Genomic DNA, 16966 nt, shown 5'->3' on the forward strand with positions numbered 1-16966 from the left:
GACATTCTATAACCTGCATTGCCTGACCTCTACATTTTAAGCCTGGACCATAGGTTTCTGACTGAAGGGGCAGATTTCTACTTGTCACAACCAGTTGTTTGCTTTTTAGCAACATAGAATAAATAATCGTTAACAATCGACTTTTCCGCTCGGATTGTTGGATCTATGATTATATCCTATTAAATTCAGAAGCATCATTTAAAAATAAATAAATAAATAAATAAAAAAAATGCCATGTGGTAATGTGTGGGCACTGGGTGTAACCCGAGCCAGCAGTGATGGGGGTCGTTATCAGTTGTTTATTAGGACCCTCTGTTGTCACAGGACACCAGGCCTTGGTACAGGGCATATATAGTGCCTTGTAATCCTTGAGCTGTCACGTTTATCTTAACATGGGGAATCCAGCTGAAGATCCCCGTGTTTATATAAACCTGGGAAAAATCCCATAGAGAATGGGTGAGGGGGGTGGGGTGTGCGGGCTAGAACCCAAGGACTACTAGACCCACAGTAGGGCTGCGCATCTCACAGACAACAGCAGGAGTTTGGCACCGTGCAATAGGAAGTATGCCAAGCGATCAGTACCCAGGCAGGCTCCGTGCATAGACATAGCGAAACACAAATATGAAAAGACTGATAAGCCAGGCAGCCTGGCGAGGGGGGCACGCATGCCGGGCACACAGAAGGAGCTATGGAGCGTATATTATTACTGAGGAAGCCGCACTATACACAATACCGGGGGGAGGAGGAGGAGGAGGGACCGGCAGCCTCAGCCTCAGCAACAGGTCCCTGGTGAGGAGGAGCCTGCTGTTATTTCGTACACTGCCTGCCAGCCTCAGTCAGCGGCACCCACCGCCTGTCACTGCCCGGGAGAAATGAGCGCCCCAGGGGACGACCCGGAGTTCGACTTCGATTATCTGTTCGAGTACGAGTACAACAAGAATGCAGGGCCGGAGGACATAGGTGGGTGGACGAGGTGTCTCACGTACAGTGTCCCGGCGTGTATGTGTGCACACCAGTGATCCGCAACCTGTGGCTCTCCAGCTGTTTTTGAAACTACAAGTCCCAGCATGCCCTGTTCGCGCAAAGCTATCTGGGCATGCTGGGAGTTGTAGTTTTATAAACAGCTGGAGAGCCACAAGTTACAGACCACTAGTGTATACTATGTTATCTCTTCTCAAGAACTCGTCTAAATTTGCAGGGAATACATATAATAAGCAGCGACCACTACCACTACCACCACCACCATGTGCCCGGTGTGGGCACAGTGCACGGTGTGAGAGGCAGTCACATGAGATGGTGAATTATAGTGACAGACACTCAGGTGATTTGCATCCTCTGTCTGTAAAGTCACCACACAGTGATACCAGCCTGCTGTCAACTGGGCACACAGCACTGGCATCACTTCTTGCAGTGGAACGTGCACCTTCTAAATGGCGCATACCCATATAGCCTTATTATCTTTCCCATTTGACCTGCCTAATGGCTACAGTTACATGAGGTTTACGTCAGACATTTGCCTGCATAAAGGGGGCAGCTGGGTCATACACAGTTCAAGTTTTAGGAAGAGACACCATGAATTAGGCAATGCTTGTGTGGTAGTGGGTGACATTGTGGGGATAGGGCATGTTTATGGTGCCATATTAGATAACATTTTTACATATAGTATATGGGGTTCAGTGGTATCTGCTTGAATAAGGGGTAATCATTTCTTAATAAACATGACGTGCCCTGCATCAATACTACAGTGTGGTTTGGATCACACTATATTTTTTAGTACCGGTGAGCCTGAACCTACAACGCCGTATGGAAATGCCATAAGACACCTAATAAATTTGCTTCAACCTAAACTGGAGGAAAGCCCCTAGAACAGCTCTATCCGTACAGTTACGCCATACATTTGCATAAAAAGATTGCCATAATTATATTAATACACATGCTGGCGTATAGCCGCTGCTTAGCCACGCCCCTGTTTTATAACAGTTGGTATCTGTGGTAAAAAAAATGGAATTTCCTGACAGGACTTACTGTCCGCCATATTTGATTACTTACTATATTTTGTGAGTCCTATGACAATGACTATATTAGATTCGTTATACAGTATAATGATAGGCCTGAACAACAGCTCTAGAAACAAATATGGCGTCCTCCCAGAAGACATTTAACAAATGAGCATTGTTGTTATTGCAGTGTTCACGGCCATGTTGAATGCAACGTTCACTGTCTTGTTGATGAATGATATCTTGGGTCATACACTAAAACGAGAAATTACATGTTATGTATAAATACGGTCATTTGTACAAAATATTTGTCCTGGCTTTACATGGTGCCACTACGACAAGTCTACCCGGTGTACCATTTTTACAAAATTTTGCAACATGACACCACTGGTCTCTTGTATACAGTCATGCAACTTGGTATTATACTTCACATTTTATTACCTCACCGTTTTCAAGATCCCTGCTCCTGCCCGTGAATGGAAACATTAAGGCCCCAATGCACACGACCATAATTTTCATCCGTAATTACTGATAAAATTGCGGACCCATTCATTTCTATTGGCCATGGACACCTTTCCACATATTTATGGATGTGTCTCCAGGCCGTAGAAATGATCTGCAAAATATAGAACATGTCCTATTCTTGTCTGCAATTGCAGCACGGACTCGTCCATAGAAGTCTATGGGCGGTTCCGCAATTGCTGACGGTCCGTATTTGCGAATAGTAAAATCCCTTACGGTTGTGTGCAGGAGGCCTAACAGTGAATTTACACGCGGCATATTTGTTCCAGAAATTTTTGCCACTCTCCCATTCATCTGAATGGGCCTTACAGAAATCCATTCTTATGCTACAGAAACCACCCAATTTACATGTATGGGATTGATTTTCAGCCACAGAAATCTCTGCAACAAATTTTCCGCTTGAGAAAATACCGTAATGCCTCTTGCACATGACTGAGTGCCATTCGGGACGTTTTTCACGGCATCCGGGTAGCACCCCGATAGTTTTCACCGACCCATTCACTTTAGCGGGTGAATCTGGTCCGTGAAAACGGGCCCGACATTCCGATCCGTGGAAATATAGGACATGTCCTGTCTTTCCACGGATCACTGACGGGACCCGGCCGTCACAATCATGGTCGTGTGCATGAGGCTCTGTTCACATCTGCGTTGGGGTCCCGTTCTGGCGTTCCGTTTGAGGTTTCTGTCAGAACGGGACCCAACGCAGATGTGAACAGAGCCTAATCTGTACATACAGAGACTGAAAATCTCACAGCTGAGAGTTTGCTATAGTTTTATCCTGTCTAGACAACCTGTATTGATAGTTTGCCACAATGTATCAGTATAAGGCCGGATTCACACGAGCGTGTGCGTTTTGCGCACGCAAAAACTGCAGCATTTTGCGCGTGCAAAAGGTACTTAACAGCTTCGTGTGTCATCCCCGTATGATGCCTGGCTGCGTGATTTTCGCGCAGCCGCCATCATTTTGAAAAGCACGTGTTGCGTGAAAATCACGGACTGTCTGAACGGACTAGACTAAACATAGGTCTGTGCGAGGCGCGTGAAAATCCCGCGCGTTGCACGGACATATTTACGTTCGTCTGAATAAGGCCTAAGTAAAACATATCAGTCTGGAATCCTATACTGGATACACAAGAAACTGTCAGTGAGAAGTAAAAGGCCATAGTATGTCTGCATTTCATAGGCCATATAACCTGCAGGGGGATGGGTATTGTGGTGGTAATATGGAACCTAAAATGCAGCTGTATTACAGCCATGTGAAATTGGTCCCAACTGCCATGTGCACCACAACGTAAGGGTATGTGCGCACGACCTCTTTTCAGACGTAATGGAGGCGTTTTACGCCTCGAATTACGCCTGAAAAGACGGCTCCAATACGTCGGCAAACATCTGCCCATTGCTTGCAATGGGTCTTACGATATTCTGTGCAGACGAGTTGTAAATTTACGCGTCGCTGTCAAAAGACGGCGCGTAAAATGACGTCCGCGTCAAACAAGGGCAGGACACTTCTTGGGACGTAATTGGAGCCGTTTTCAATTGACTCCAATGAAAACCAGCTCCAATTACGTCCGTTAAAGATGCAGCGAAAAACGCGTGCACTTGTAAAAACGTCTGAAATTCTGGAGCTGTTTTCTCCTGAAAACAGATCCGTAATTTCAGACGTATATGGTGTTGTCGTGTGCACATACCCTAACTGTACATCGTGGTGAGAACTAATTTTCCATGTCCCGATGTGCAGTTACGTTGCGGTAATGGTGCAGGAAAAAAACCTGTGACCGAGCCATCAGCAACCGCAACTGGCTGTACTATAAAGCCGACATCCTGCTGCCACAGCAGGGATCAGAGTTATCAATAGCAACTGCGGCATCTAAGGACGTTAACAGAAGGTAGGGGCTCCCTTTGTCTCCCCATCGGCACCCCCGTGACGCAATCGTTGGGGTGCCGATTGTTGTCATGGCAGCCAAGTGCCTAACAAAAGCCCCCAGGCTTGCCATTTATTTATGCCTATTAGGCCATGCCAAAGGCAAGAATAGACCATGCTCTCATGTGTAGACAGGAGGTCAGTCTCTGCTATGTGACTTCTATCAAATCCCTTGGGCAGCTCTAAAACAACCCCCATCCCCCACCCAACTCCCCTTTCTTGTTCCTCTGTATGTCCCCCATGCATATTGTGCTGCGGAAGAGATTATTTCTGCCCTAGCTAAGAGAGCAGGAGTGCAGTGATATAATAGATGAGTCCATATAATGATTAGCTGCAGAACTATACAACTCAGCTGACACAAACTGCCTATCTATACTATCTGTGAATCCTGTGAAACCAGTGTATTTCTATGAGATGCTGCTTCTCACTGCCTCCTGTGTAAAAACTGACAGATACGTCTATCACAAGCAGGAGGCAGAGGAGACAGGCTGAAGCTACATAGGGAAACACTGAGACTCTGCAGTGTGAGGAAAGAAGTTATATGTCATTGATCTATCACTTTCTGCACTTAGCTAGAACTCAGAGCAAAGCAGGTGCAGTGTGATAAACCTTCACGACCTCTGCCTCTGCAAAGCAAGAAGCATCATGGGAAATGTAGGCTGCATTAGGGGAACCATATCAGAGGGTAAGAAGAAACCAAGATGGCAGAAATTCTATAAATGGCAGATCAGCTGAAACAGGCATACACACACCAAACACATGAGCCTCTACATTATTCTTTAATAATAGCCTGTGTGGCACCATATGGGAGAAAAACATTGTGGGACTGTTTCTTTAAATACAGTTAAAAAAAAAAAAAAGTGTTCACACTACAAATAAAATAAAATAATTCCATAAAAAGTGGTTTGATTTTGCAAAAGTGTTAAAAAAATACACATATATGGTATCGCAGTGATCGTAATGACCTATATAATAAAGTAAAAATTTTGAAAGGCTGGAAAAACAATGGGGGATTACTTTTTTTTCCTCATCCCCTAAAAAATGTTATAAAAGTTAAAGAGGCTCTGTCACCACATTATAAGTGGCCTATCTTGTACATGATGTGATCGGCACTGTAATGTAGATAACAGCAGTGTTTTTTATTTAGAAAAACGATCATTTTTGACGGAGTTATGACCTATATTAGCTTTATGCTAATGAGTTTCTTAATGGACAACTGGACGTTTTTTACTATACGGCCAAGTGGGCGTTGTACAGAGGAGTGTATGATACCAATCAGCGTCATACACTTCTCTCCATTCGTTTACACCATGGCCCCTCCAAACAGCTGATCGGCTGTGGGTGCCGACAGTCGTACCCCTTCCGATCTAATATTAATGGCCTACCCTTTTAAGGCCTCCTTTACACAGATTATTTTTCTGTGTTTTAAAAGAGTTTTCATGTTGTTTTTTTTTACATGCGTTTCTGGTGTTGGTTTTGATGTTGCGTTATTTTGTTTAGGCATTTTGGAAGTTCTATTGAGAAGTCTATTAAGAAAAATGCCCGAAAACAACGTCAAACCTAAAACATACTGCGTTTTGTAAAAAACTCACTGACCACAAAAACGCCACAAAAATGGCACAAATCAAAACGCTGTGTATTTAGACAGTTTCAGAATTCAATATGGATTTTAAACTAACAACTGGCCGCAGAGTTTTAGCCCAAAACCAAAAATGCTGCGAAAATGCTGAAGAAAGCGGTGTGTGAAACCGGACTAAAAGGGTTGTTTGTCTCGGAATAGACGTTGGTGGCATATCACTAGAGTATGCCACCAATGTCTGATTGGCTGCGTTCACATCTGTCTGGTTGACTTTTTCATGTGTCTGTCAGTTGGCTATAACGGGCTGACCATGTGGCTTCTGAGGAAAGCTGAATGTAGCCGATAGGAGGCAAAGTGGCACTGCACTTTCCTGGCACCTTTGCCACTTTAATATAGGGATTAATATTGATATAGAGTCACATTTTAGATATCCAGACTAGAATGTACAAGTAATGTTGCAGGTCTGTCATTCATAGCACTTTTAAATGATTTGCTTTATTAAAGGGAGTCTGTCATCAGTTTTTAGCCTCCCAAACCAGCACCGCTAGTTCCTTTCTACTTGCAAAGTATTGGCCTAATGGGGACCGGGTGTGCGAGAACTATATCACTTCAGCACCAAAAATCACTGCAGAAACGCTTGTTTGATTTTGTTTTTTATTTAAATGAACAATTCTAATAATGTGCATTACTGCTTGAAATAAATGCACAGCATGCTCTGAAGAAAATCAAAATACACATTAAAAAAACAAACAAAGTATTTTGCATAAATCTTATTTTCCTGTTCACTCTCAGCTGACATCTGGCATCTGGATCCAGTGTTTTTGCACATAAAAAACTTACAGGAAAAAAAACGCCCAAGAAAGAGCCTAATAGTGCCACATGTGAACCAGGACTCAAAGGCATTTCTAATGCCTGATGAAATCGAGAGGTTTGGCCTGTTTGGCATCTCATCCAGGACCTCTTCCAAATCTCAAATGATTTCACATCTCATGTGTGCAGCAAACTTGCTCAGCACTTGAGTAGAATGACAGGCTTGTGCCAGTGCAAGTAACAGTGTTACACTGGCCAAGTAAAAATAACCCAAGACATCTGCTAGGGGATCTAGTGAGAGATTTGGTATCAGTTCTGCTGATTATTGTATGCCCAGGTGTGGATGGCAGGGGCACCATAATAAGTGTACAGGTACAACTGTGCCACTAATAAGACCAATTTAGCAATGATAGATTAATATGTGGTAGGTATACAACAGATCAATACTGTGCTGCATAGTTGTTAATGTCCTGGCTTCTCTCTCTATGGTGCATTAACGTGTTTAGCGGGTCTCAGGCAGAAAAGATGGGTTTTTAACTTTATTGGAAATGGGCACTAATAATTTTGAGTAGTACTTGCTATGGTAAATGAATAACCTTTCTTATGTTTATATACACACTTTAAGATTCACATTAGCTGTAAGTTACCTTATTCGGAAAAGACCAATGTTTTTATATAGTAGGTAATAGTATAACCCACATGTTGTTTCTCCCATGCTGGACAGTGTAAATGACCAAACTCCACTCACTATTAACATGATAGGGATATCTTAGTATAGTATAGTCAATCTACTGCCTCCATAACAATCAGAAACTCTATAGGATTAATGAATTGATTATGGCTTTAAAGTATAGGGTTATCGAGAGGTCCTATTATGCCATTCTGTATGGTCACCAGTAATCTAGTCAACCAGACCTTCTGTAGACTGGTGTGAATGCTTTTGGAAATGTTCAGATATAACCGTAGTTTCTGATAGAAATGTCAGTAATCATGTTTATTTGCTTTACTTTACGGTTCTCATTACCTCATCTCCATCATGAAACCCTTTATCTTTTCTCTGACAATCAGCATTCGAATCATCTTTCCGATTCTGTTGCTGATAAATGGATGTTGATTTAACACACCAAATGGCATGTGGCTTAGTAGTTGTTCCACAGTGGGATGCTGCCATCTGCCATTAACACCCCTGGCAAGCTGAGTACCGCATGTACTGAATGGAAGGAACTCCTGGCGTACAAGACTCAAAACGCATTTACACAGATCTGTAACTCTAATTATAGTCTATTTACAGGGCATCTAAATTGCAGCCTCCATCCCTTTGTTATGCATGGTTAAAGGACAGATATGCTGAACCAAGCTACAGAGTTGCCAGTTTGTTTGGAAATGTTTGTAGTATCACACCAATCTATGTTATAAAAAATAAGCCATATGATGTCACAGGAATACAATAACAGCCTTTAACCTGAGGAAGAGATGATTAGTGCGGTTTAGTTATCTGAGTATATATGTATGATCTTATAATCATATCCTCTCTTGATGCATTTAAATGTCACTTGAAGGCTATGTACACCTTTAAAAGGAAATTATTATTTTTTTAATAAATTCATGTTTTATGGAGTTTTAAACAACTTTCAAATTGACTATTATTAAATTTAGTTTTTAATTTTTACAATACAGCTTCTATGTGAACTGTGTACATAGAAGCTGTATCGTTCTGTCTCAGCCGATTTCGTCAGTTCAGCTGAACTGACGGCTCAGCTAAGATTGGGTGCAGCGTGTCGCTGACACACAGGAACCAGCTAGTAACGATAACATCTAAGTTACATATTTAGATGTTATCAATATTAGCAGGATCTTCTGTTTCCGAGATATGCAGGACCCACTCCCAGGCTTCGTTCACAACTGCGTCGGGACTCCGTTCATGGGGTTTGTTGGAGCTTTCCGTCAGGGAAACCCATGAACAGAATCCAAACTGAAGCCAACGGAAACCATAGGTTTCCATTTGCATCACCATTGATTTCAATGGTGACAGATCTGGTGCAAATGGTTTCCGTTCTGTCATTTTGATGGAATCAATACCGTAGTCGACTGCGCTATTCATTACGTCAAAACGACAGAACCCTTACCCTTACACAACGGGGACAAACGTGAACCATTTGCACCAGATCCGTCACCATTGAAATCAATGGTGATGCAAACGGAAACCTATGGTTTCCGTTTGTTTCAGTTTGGATTCCGTTCATGGGTTCCCCTGACGGAAAGCTCAGATGGAACCCCTGAACGGAGTCGCGGCCACAGATGTGAACGAAGCCTCAGGTATAATAAACAGTTTTCTAGTGTTCATAATCCTCTACCTAGAATATTGTCAAAATACTACTTTTATAGCACCACATTTATGCAAATGCAGCATTTTTTTTTACTGCCCTGCTACCTGGCCCCCCTACCGTAGGTCCGTAGATCATCAAATTTAAATTCCCTTATTATAAAACTTCCCAAATACCAAGGCACTGTTCATTCTTCATTTATATAAATTGCAATTTAGTTGGGTATTATATTAATTAAAGGGAACCTGTCACCAGCATTTCACCTATTAAACTCCACTCACCCCTCGCTGGCCGCAGCTGTCAAAAGTTAATTGCCTTTATCCCCTCTCCTAAACTCCTCCTCCAACCGTAAATAACAGTCTGTAAACATTTTGCACCTTTTATGGTAATAATCCGTCAGTCTCGTTCATTCCTCTTCTTATGCCCACCCACCGCTAGAAACTGGCCCGCTCTGAATGTCAAAATCTCTTCGGAGATAGCACTCATGCGCCCGTCATGTATGGTCCGAAACCCTTCCCTGCTTCGCCCGGGCCTCAAATCTAGTTACTGCACATGCGCCGCTATGGTGTCCCGTTGTGCGCACGCACCAGAATAGGGCAAGCGCGGGATTTCGTGTGTGCTGGGGGGAGGCAAGAAGCTGTCAATCAAAAGTAAGGACTGGGGGTAAACTGGAAAAGGCTTGAGGAATGAAGATCTGACTCTTTTCCAACTAAGATATGACTCTTTTATGCTCATTAGCACAGGAACCCTTAAAAAGGAATACTAAAGGTACAGAGCCGACTTAGAAGATAAATATAAGTTACATAAAAAAGATTTTTCACCCACTACCACCAGGTATTGCTGGTTTAATAGGTGAAATGCTGGTGACAGGTTCCCTTTAAGCTATAAGCTTAAAGGGTAACTAAACGTTCAACAAACTTCTGACATGTCATAAAGACATGTCAGAAGTTTTGATTGGCGGGGGTCCGAGCACTGAGACCCCCCACCAATCGCTAAAACGAAGAGGCAGAAGCGCTCGTGTGAGCGCTGAGCTGCTTAGTTTCTGTTCGTTTTTTTCGGAAAGCCGTTGTAGCGGCTATTTTTTTGTGATTGGTGGGGGTCTCGGTGCTCGGACCCCCAACAATCAAAAGTTCTGACATGTCACTATTACATGTCAGAAGTTTGTTGAATGTTTAGTTACCCTTTAATGAATGTCAGCATCAATAATCTCTGCATCTCTGTTTTTTTAGTTGTTTCTAATAGGTATATTCGTAAAAAAAAAAATGCACATTTCAAATTGATGTTTTCCTGCATATGGTACTTTGTCATGCAAGTGTTCTCTCAGTGTCATTCTAGTGTGGGAAATAGGCTCCAATTGCAGAATCTTTGTATACATTAATCCAATGTATTACAACAACGTAATGCATCTATATTCCAGCTATGAAAACGTTCATTGTGGTGCTTCTTATAGTGGAAAGTATAGTTGTGGCGTATAGTTGCAAAGCAGAGGATCCCCTTCAGTGAACCATTGATTATATACAGTATTAAGAAATTGCATTTACAATGGGCGAACTTTCTCCATTTAAAAGTGATCTAGTTAATAGATAGAGAGCAGATATAGAAAATCAAAATGTTATGATGTTCCATGACACCCCTCCATTTTCTCCATTGACAGAATGAAGGTACAATAAATTGGGAATTTGATTTTGCTAACAGGTATAGATAGAAATATTTCCGTAAATGCAATTCCATAAAATATAAGGAAAGGTTCACCATATAATATTTTGCTATATGAAATTTTGGGAACTTTTAACTCTTTGAAGTAGATGCTTAATAAAACACCAACTCTGTGAAACATCATAGTAAATTAGTCCAGCACACTTTGCTCATGCCTGCTAGCATTTTCTCCCATCTCAGTACTATTACTAAAGTTTTAATAATAGATCTGTGCACTAAAAACGAATTAAATCTGCTTTCATTTTGTTTTCAGGTTATGAAAGTTTAAAGTCTATGGACACCTTTGCACTGAATTTTTTTTACTGTTCATTTGCTTGCTAAATGCAAAGTTAAGCAACTTTCTAAATAGTCTTTATTAAAAAATTTCCTACCATTCAATTGCTGTAGTCTATGCAGCTCCTGTAGATAACTGACTGTGCTGCTACTTCTAACTTAAAGAGGCTCTGTCACCAGATTTTGCAACCCCTATCTGCTATTGCAGCAGATAGGCGCTGCAATGTAGATTACAGTAACGTTTTTATTTTTAAAAAACGAGCATTTTTGGCCAAGTTATGACCATTTTTGTATTTATGCAAATGAGGCTTGCAAAAGTACAACTGGGCGTGTTGAAAAGTAAAAGTACAACTGGGCGTGTATTATGTGCGTACATCGGGGCGTGTTTACTACTTTTACTAGCTGGGCGTTTTGACGAGAAGTATCATCCACTTCTCTTCAGAACGCCCAGCTTCTGGCAGATCACGCTGTGACGTCACTTCCCCAGGTCCTGCATCGTGTCAGACGAGCGAGGACACATCGGCACCAGAGGCTACAGTTGATTCTGCAGCAGCATCAGCGTTTGCAGGTAAGTAGCTACATCGACTTACCTGCAAACGCCGATGCTGCTGCAGAATCATCTGGTGCCGATGTGTCCTCGCTCGTCCGACACGATGCCGGACCTGTGAGTGACGTCACAGCGTGATCTCTCGAGAACACGCTGTCTGCACTGCCAGAAGCTGGGCGTTCTGAAGAGAAGTGGATGATGCTGATTCGTCAGAACGCCCAGCTAGTAAAAGAAGTTGTACTTTTACTTTTCAACACGCCCAGTTGTACTTTTGAAAGCCTCATTTGCATAAATACAAAAATGGTCATAACTTGGGCAAAAATGCTCGTTTTTTAAAATAAAAACGTTACTGTAATCTACATAGCAGCGCTTATCTGCTGCAATAGCAGATAGGGGTTGCAAAATCTGGTGACAGAGCCTCTTTAAATCCGTCATTCTACTTCTCCTGACAGGCTGATGTAATCTTCTCTCCCAAGTAAGAGGGAGAAGTTTGTACAAGGCAGATCAGAGAGTGGATATGGGAGAAATCACCCGAGTCTTCAGGGAGGTCAGATCACACAGACTGTTCGTATCAGAGTGTAGATATTAAGGAGAGCCGAGGAGGAGTCACACAGGCTAGTGTAGAGAGAAAGCTGTTCTGATACATGAGAGCTAGTGAAGGCAGCAGCATCCTGGAGTCACAGACCTCACATCCAGCATGTATTACTAGGAGGACACATCTACAGGAATAAAGTCTGAAACTAGAAAAACTTGCAAACTGGATATCAGGGGGTCTAAAAATAAATGAAGATTGCAGACTGAAACTTAGTGCAAGTTTTTTTTTTTATCTCTAGGTAACCACTAACATATATAAAAATATTTTTTCCATGTCAAAAGTTTCCATAGCCTCTAAGGTGCAGTCAGCAAACAAATCCTATACATTCTTGCAAGGGATGGTCAGCTGCTTGCTCCACTAGATATTGTTTATCTTGAGTTATCATCTTGCCTATAATGACTAGAAGTGCACTAAAGAAGATACTGGGCCTGCCATATGTTGCTGCTGCAGAGCCTGACCAGAGTTAAAGGGGTTTTCTCATAATCAATATTTATCACCTATCCACTGGATAGGTGATAAATATCTGATCGGTGGGGGTCTGACCGCTGGGAGCCCCATGGAAATTAATGTAGCGGTGGCCCAGCATGCGCACTAACGCTTCATTGCTATGGTGCTCCCAGGAACGGCAAGACAACTTAGATGTGATCGATAAAAGCTGAATCCTGCGTGTCAGAGACAAAGCTGTCAGTCTTGCTGACTTGACGAATTCAGCTTTGATGGCAAGATACACCTTCTAGCTACATAGAAGCTGTATCTCAAACAGTAAAACTTTTTTTAATAAAAAGCAATTCAAAAGTTGTTCACAATGAAATAAAACCTGGAATTATTTAAAAAAAAATTGCCTTCAAAAGATTGCATATCTTTTAACCCATTAGTGACCGCCGATACGTCTTTTCACGGTGCCCACTAACGGGCTTTATTCTGATGCATACACCTTTTCACGGTGCTGCATCAGAATAAATCTGTGGCGCTGGGAGCAGTTAAAACTGCCTGTTTAGCTGAGAACTTCGGGCATCGCTGCTTGAGCGGGCGAATCGAAATCCGCCCGTGTAACCCCTTATATAGGGCGCTCAATAGCGAGCACCGCATCTAAGTTGTTTTGGAGACAGGGCGGGAGCTCCCTCTCTCACCCACCGGCACCCTGCTATGAGATCGCAGGTTGCCAGTGTCTTTTATGGCAGCCGGGGGCCTAATAAAGGCCCGCAGGTCTGCCTGTAGTGGATGCCTGCTAGGTCATGCCTCTGCCATGACCTAGCAGATGCCTATCCGTTGTAAACCGGCAGGCGGTAATACACTGCAATACAGAAGTATTATAAATACAGTGTATTATAAAAGCGTTCAGACGATCGTACAGTGAAGTCCCCTAGTGGGACTAGTAAAAAAGTAAAAAAATAATAAATTTATTAATAAATAAACAAGTGAAAAAAAAATGAAAAACCCACTTTTTTCCCTTACAAAATGCTTCATTAAATATAAAAAAAAGTTACACATATTTGGTATCGCCGCCAACTATAACGCTGTTATGTTATTTAACCCGCTCGGCGAACGCTGTAAAAAATAAAATAAACAATGCCAGAATTGCTGTTTTCTGTTCATCCTGCCTTCAAAAAAATGTGATAAAAAGTGATCAAAAATTTGCATGTTTTCCAAAATGGTACTGATAGAAACTACAAATCGTCCCGCAAAAAAAAAAAACCCTCATACAGCTGCATCAGCGGAAAAATATAAAGTTATGGCTCTTCAAATATGGAGACACATAATTTTAAAAAAAAAGTGTTTTTACTTTGTAAAAGTAGTAAAACATGAGAAAATCATATAAATTTGGTATCATCGCAATCATAACGACCCGCTGAATAAAGTTATTATGTTATTTATACCATACGGTAAATTAAAGACGCAAAACAAAGTAGCGAAATGGCTGGGTTTTCTTCTTTTACGCCCCAAAAAAGTTAAGAAATATTAATCAATAAATGATATGTACCCAAAATGGTGCTATTAGAAAATACAACTTGTCCCGCAAAAAACATGTCCTTATACAGCTATGTTGACGCAAAAATAAAAAGTTATAGCTCTTGGAATGCGATGATGGAAAAACTTAAAAAATAGCTTGGTCATCAAGGTTTAAAATAGGCTGGTCACTAAGGGGCTAAGTAATTCAGAATAGCAACGCAGATTTCATATTTGTGATATGCACAAAAACAACTGGGTAGCATGGTATCAGGCATAGCAGCTACTCTGGAACCCTACAACAGAGGGGACTCATCTTTACTGATATAGGAGCTTTATAGGTAAAGGCATTTTTACACTGCCGGGAAAACTCCGACCGCATATGCCGAGAGTATCCCCATTTACCCAGCATATGAAGGGTGGGGGATTGAGTGTACACACGGGGGACAGAGTGAGACACATAAAATTATAACAGATGTATCTTCTGAACTTGCTTGCTGATGACTATGATCATAGAGAGTGGGTATCCATTTCAAGTTTAGCTATAGGTTCCCATACTTACTTGTTACACTCCTTTTGATGAAAGGCTAACTAAACGTTCAACAAACTTATGCATGTCAGGAGTTTTGAACGCTGGGGGTCTGAGCACTCAGACCCCCACCGATCGCTAAAACAAAGCGGCAGAGGCGCTTGGGAGAGCGCTGAGCCACTTTGTTTCTGTTCGGCTTTTATTGGAAAACCGAAGTAGCAGTGTACGGGCTCATAGACTTTCTATTGAGTCTGTATACCAACTGCTCGGCTTTCCGAGAAAAGCCGAACAGAAAGCAAGCGGCTCAGCTCTCACACGAGCACTTCTGCCGCTTCGTTTTAGAGATCGGTGGGGGTCTCATGCTGAGACCCCCAGCGATCATAACTTCTGACATGTCACTATGACATGTAAGAAGTTTGTTGAACGTTCAGTTGCACTTTAAGATACAAAAAGAAAAGTGATAGGTTCCCTGAGTAAAATATCAATACATTTGCTTCTGTGGTTAGGCCTTGACATCAAACTAATTTTGGGGTTAGTTTTGGTGCAAAGATTGGCTCTGTGTACATGTCCATGGCATTCTCTAACAAAGGGGATGTAAATTAAAAATCTTAAGCGTAAATAGAATGTCAAAAAAACCTCAAAACAACAGTTCTACGCCAGAAACAAGTTCCAAACTATCAAGCTTGCTGGACTAAAGGATTTGTACTATATATTTATTATTACATTATCCTGTAAACAGACTTTTTACAACTTTGTATTCATTTTATGTCCTTTCATCGTGCATTTTACCATCTTCTAAAACATGTAATTTTTAAACTTGTAGATAAAGCACATGCATGTCATTATTTTTCTTTTCAACTAATCTTGACATTTCATAATTTTTTTTCCAGAAAACTATAACTATGCATCTTCCAATTTAAGTGCCAGCCTATCACTGGGTATGATGAATTCTTCATTATCAGCTCCATGCCATGGTATTCAATCATCAAACCCAATCATTTCCATTATTCCATCAGCAAGCCATTCATCTGGATATGGAGGAAATCCTGAGAATGAAGCCTCTGGATACTACTTATCTCCGACTGTAAGGCCTAATGGAGCACCTTTAGAAAGTCCTAGAATTGAAATAACTTCTTGTCTGGGGATTCATAGTGGCAATAACCAGTTTTTTCATGAAGGTGATGTGGAAGAATCAATACCTAAACGAACACTTTCTACTGCTACGTTGAACTTACCAAATGTTGACACCTACCGCGACCCTTCTTGCTTAAGTCCAGCAAGCAGTTTGTCTTCCAGAAGCTGTAACTCAGAAGCTTCCTCTTTTGAATCCAATTATTCTTATCCATATACTTCCCCTCAGACCTCTCCATGGCAGTCACCTTGTGTATCCCCCAAAACCACTGAGCCAGATGAAGGCTATCACAGAAATATGGTGGCCTGTAATTTGGTCAACTCACCCAGGCATTCCCCGTCTACATCTCCCAGGACAAGTATTTCAGAGGAAAATTGGCTCACTGCTCCAAACTCACGTCCTACGTCTCCATTCAAACGAAAATATAACATTAATGGCAGGCAGACGTCCTACTCACCACACCACTCTTCTACTCCATCTCCTCACAATTCCCCTAGAGTTAGCATCACTGAGGAGACCTGGCTAGGGAACACTCACCAGTATACAAATTCAGCTATAGTGGCAGCTATTAATGCTCTAACCACTGACCCCATAGATATGAACGATGGCATTCCAATAAAATCCAGGAAAACAGCAATAGATCACACCCCAACCATGGCTCTTAAAACAGAGCCCATTTGTGATGAACATGACACACTGTCACTAGCCACTGATTTGCCATCAGACGACTTTTATCACATCAGGAAATCAATGCCCTGCGATCAATATTTATCAGTACCACAGCATCCGTATCACTGGGCCAAACCAAAGAACATTTCCCCAACATCCTATATGAGGTAAGACAATAAAATCAAATGTATATGAATATAAATTTTTATGAGTGCTTATGAAACTTGTTCCTGTCAAATTTCAATTTAAAATGATACAAATGATTTATTATCCTATGAGTCTTTAGTTTGATATACATAAGGTACAAATTGTATGCAACGTGTGTAATTAAAGCATGCCTCCATTGAAAAATGTAAACTCCTCATGTATGATACCCATATGAATCCTTTCCTTTCAAATCTTTAC

General features: G+C 41.6%; 1 protein-coding gene across 1 annotated transcript in view; it reads left to right on the forward strand.

Annotated features, from left to right (window-relative positions):
• The first annotated feature begins 872 nt into the window (after window positions 1-872).
• Window positions 873-16966, forward strand: part of NFATC1 (nuclear factor of activated T cells 1) — a 163769-nt gene continuing 147675 nt past the window's right edge. The window contains exons 1-2 of the mRNA XM_075828152.1: window positions 873-960; window positions 15651-16728. Of these exons, the coding sequence (XP_075684267.1) occupies window positions 873-960; window positions 15651-16728 (1166 nt within the window). The remainder of the gene's footprint in view (window positions 961-15650; window positions 16729-16966) is intronic.

The sequence above is a fragment of the Rhinoderma darwinii genome, chromosome 5 (genome assembly GCF_050947455.1).
Source record: "Rhinoderma darwinii isolate aRhiDar2 chromosome 5, aRhiDar2.hap1, whole genome shotgun sequence".
Classification (NCBI taxonomy): Eukaryota; Metazoa; Chordata; class Amphibia; order Anura; family Rhinodermatidae; genus Rhinoderma; species Rhinoderma darwinii.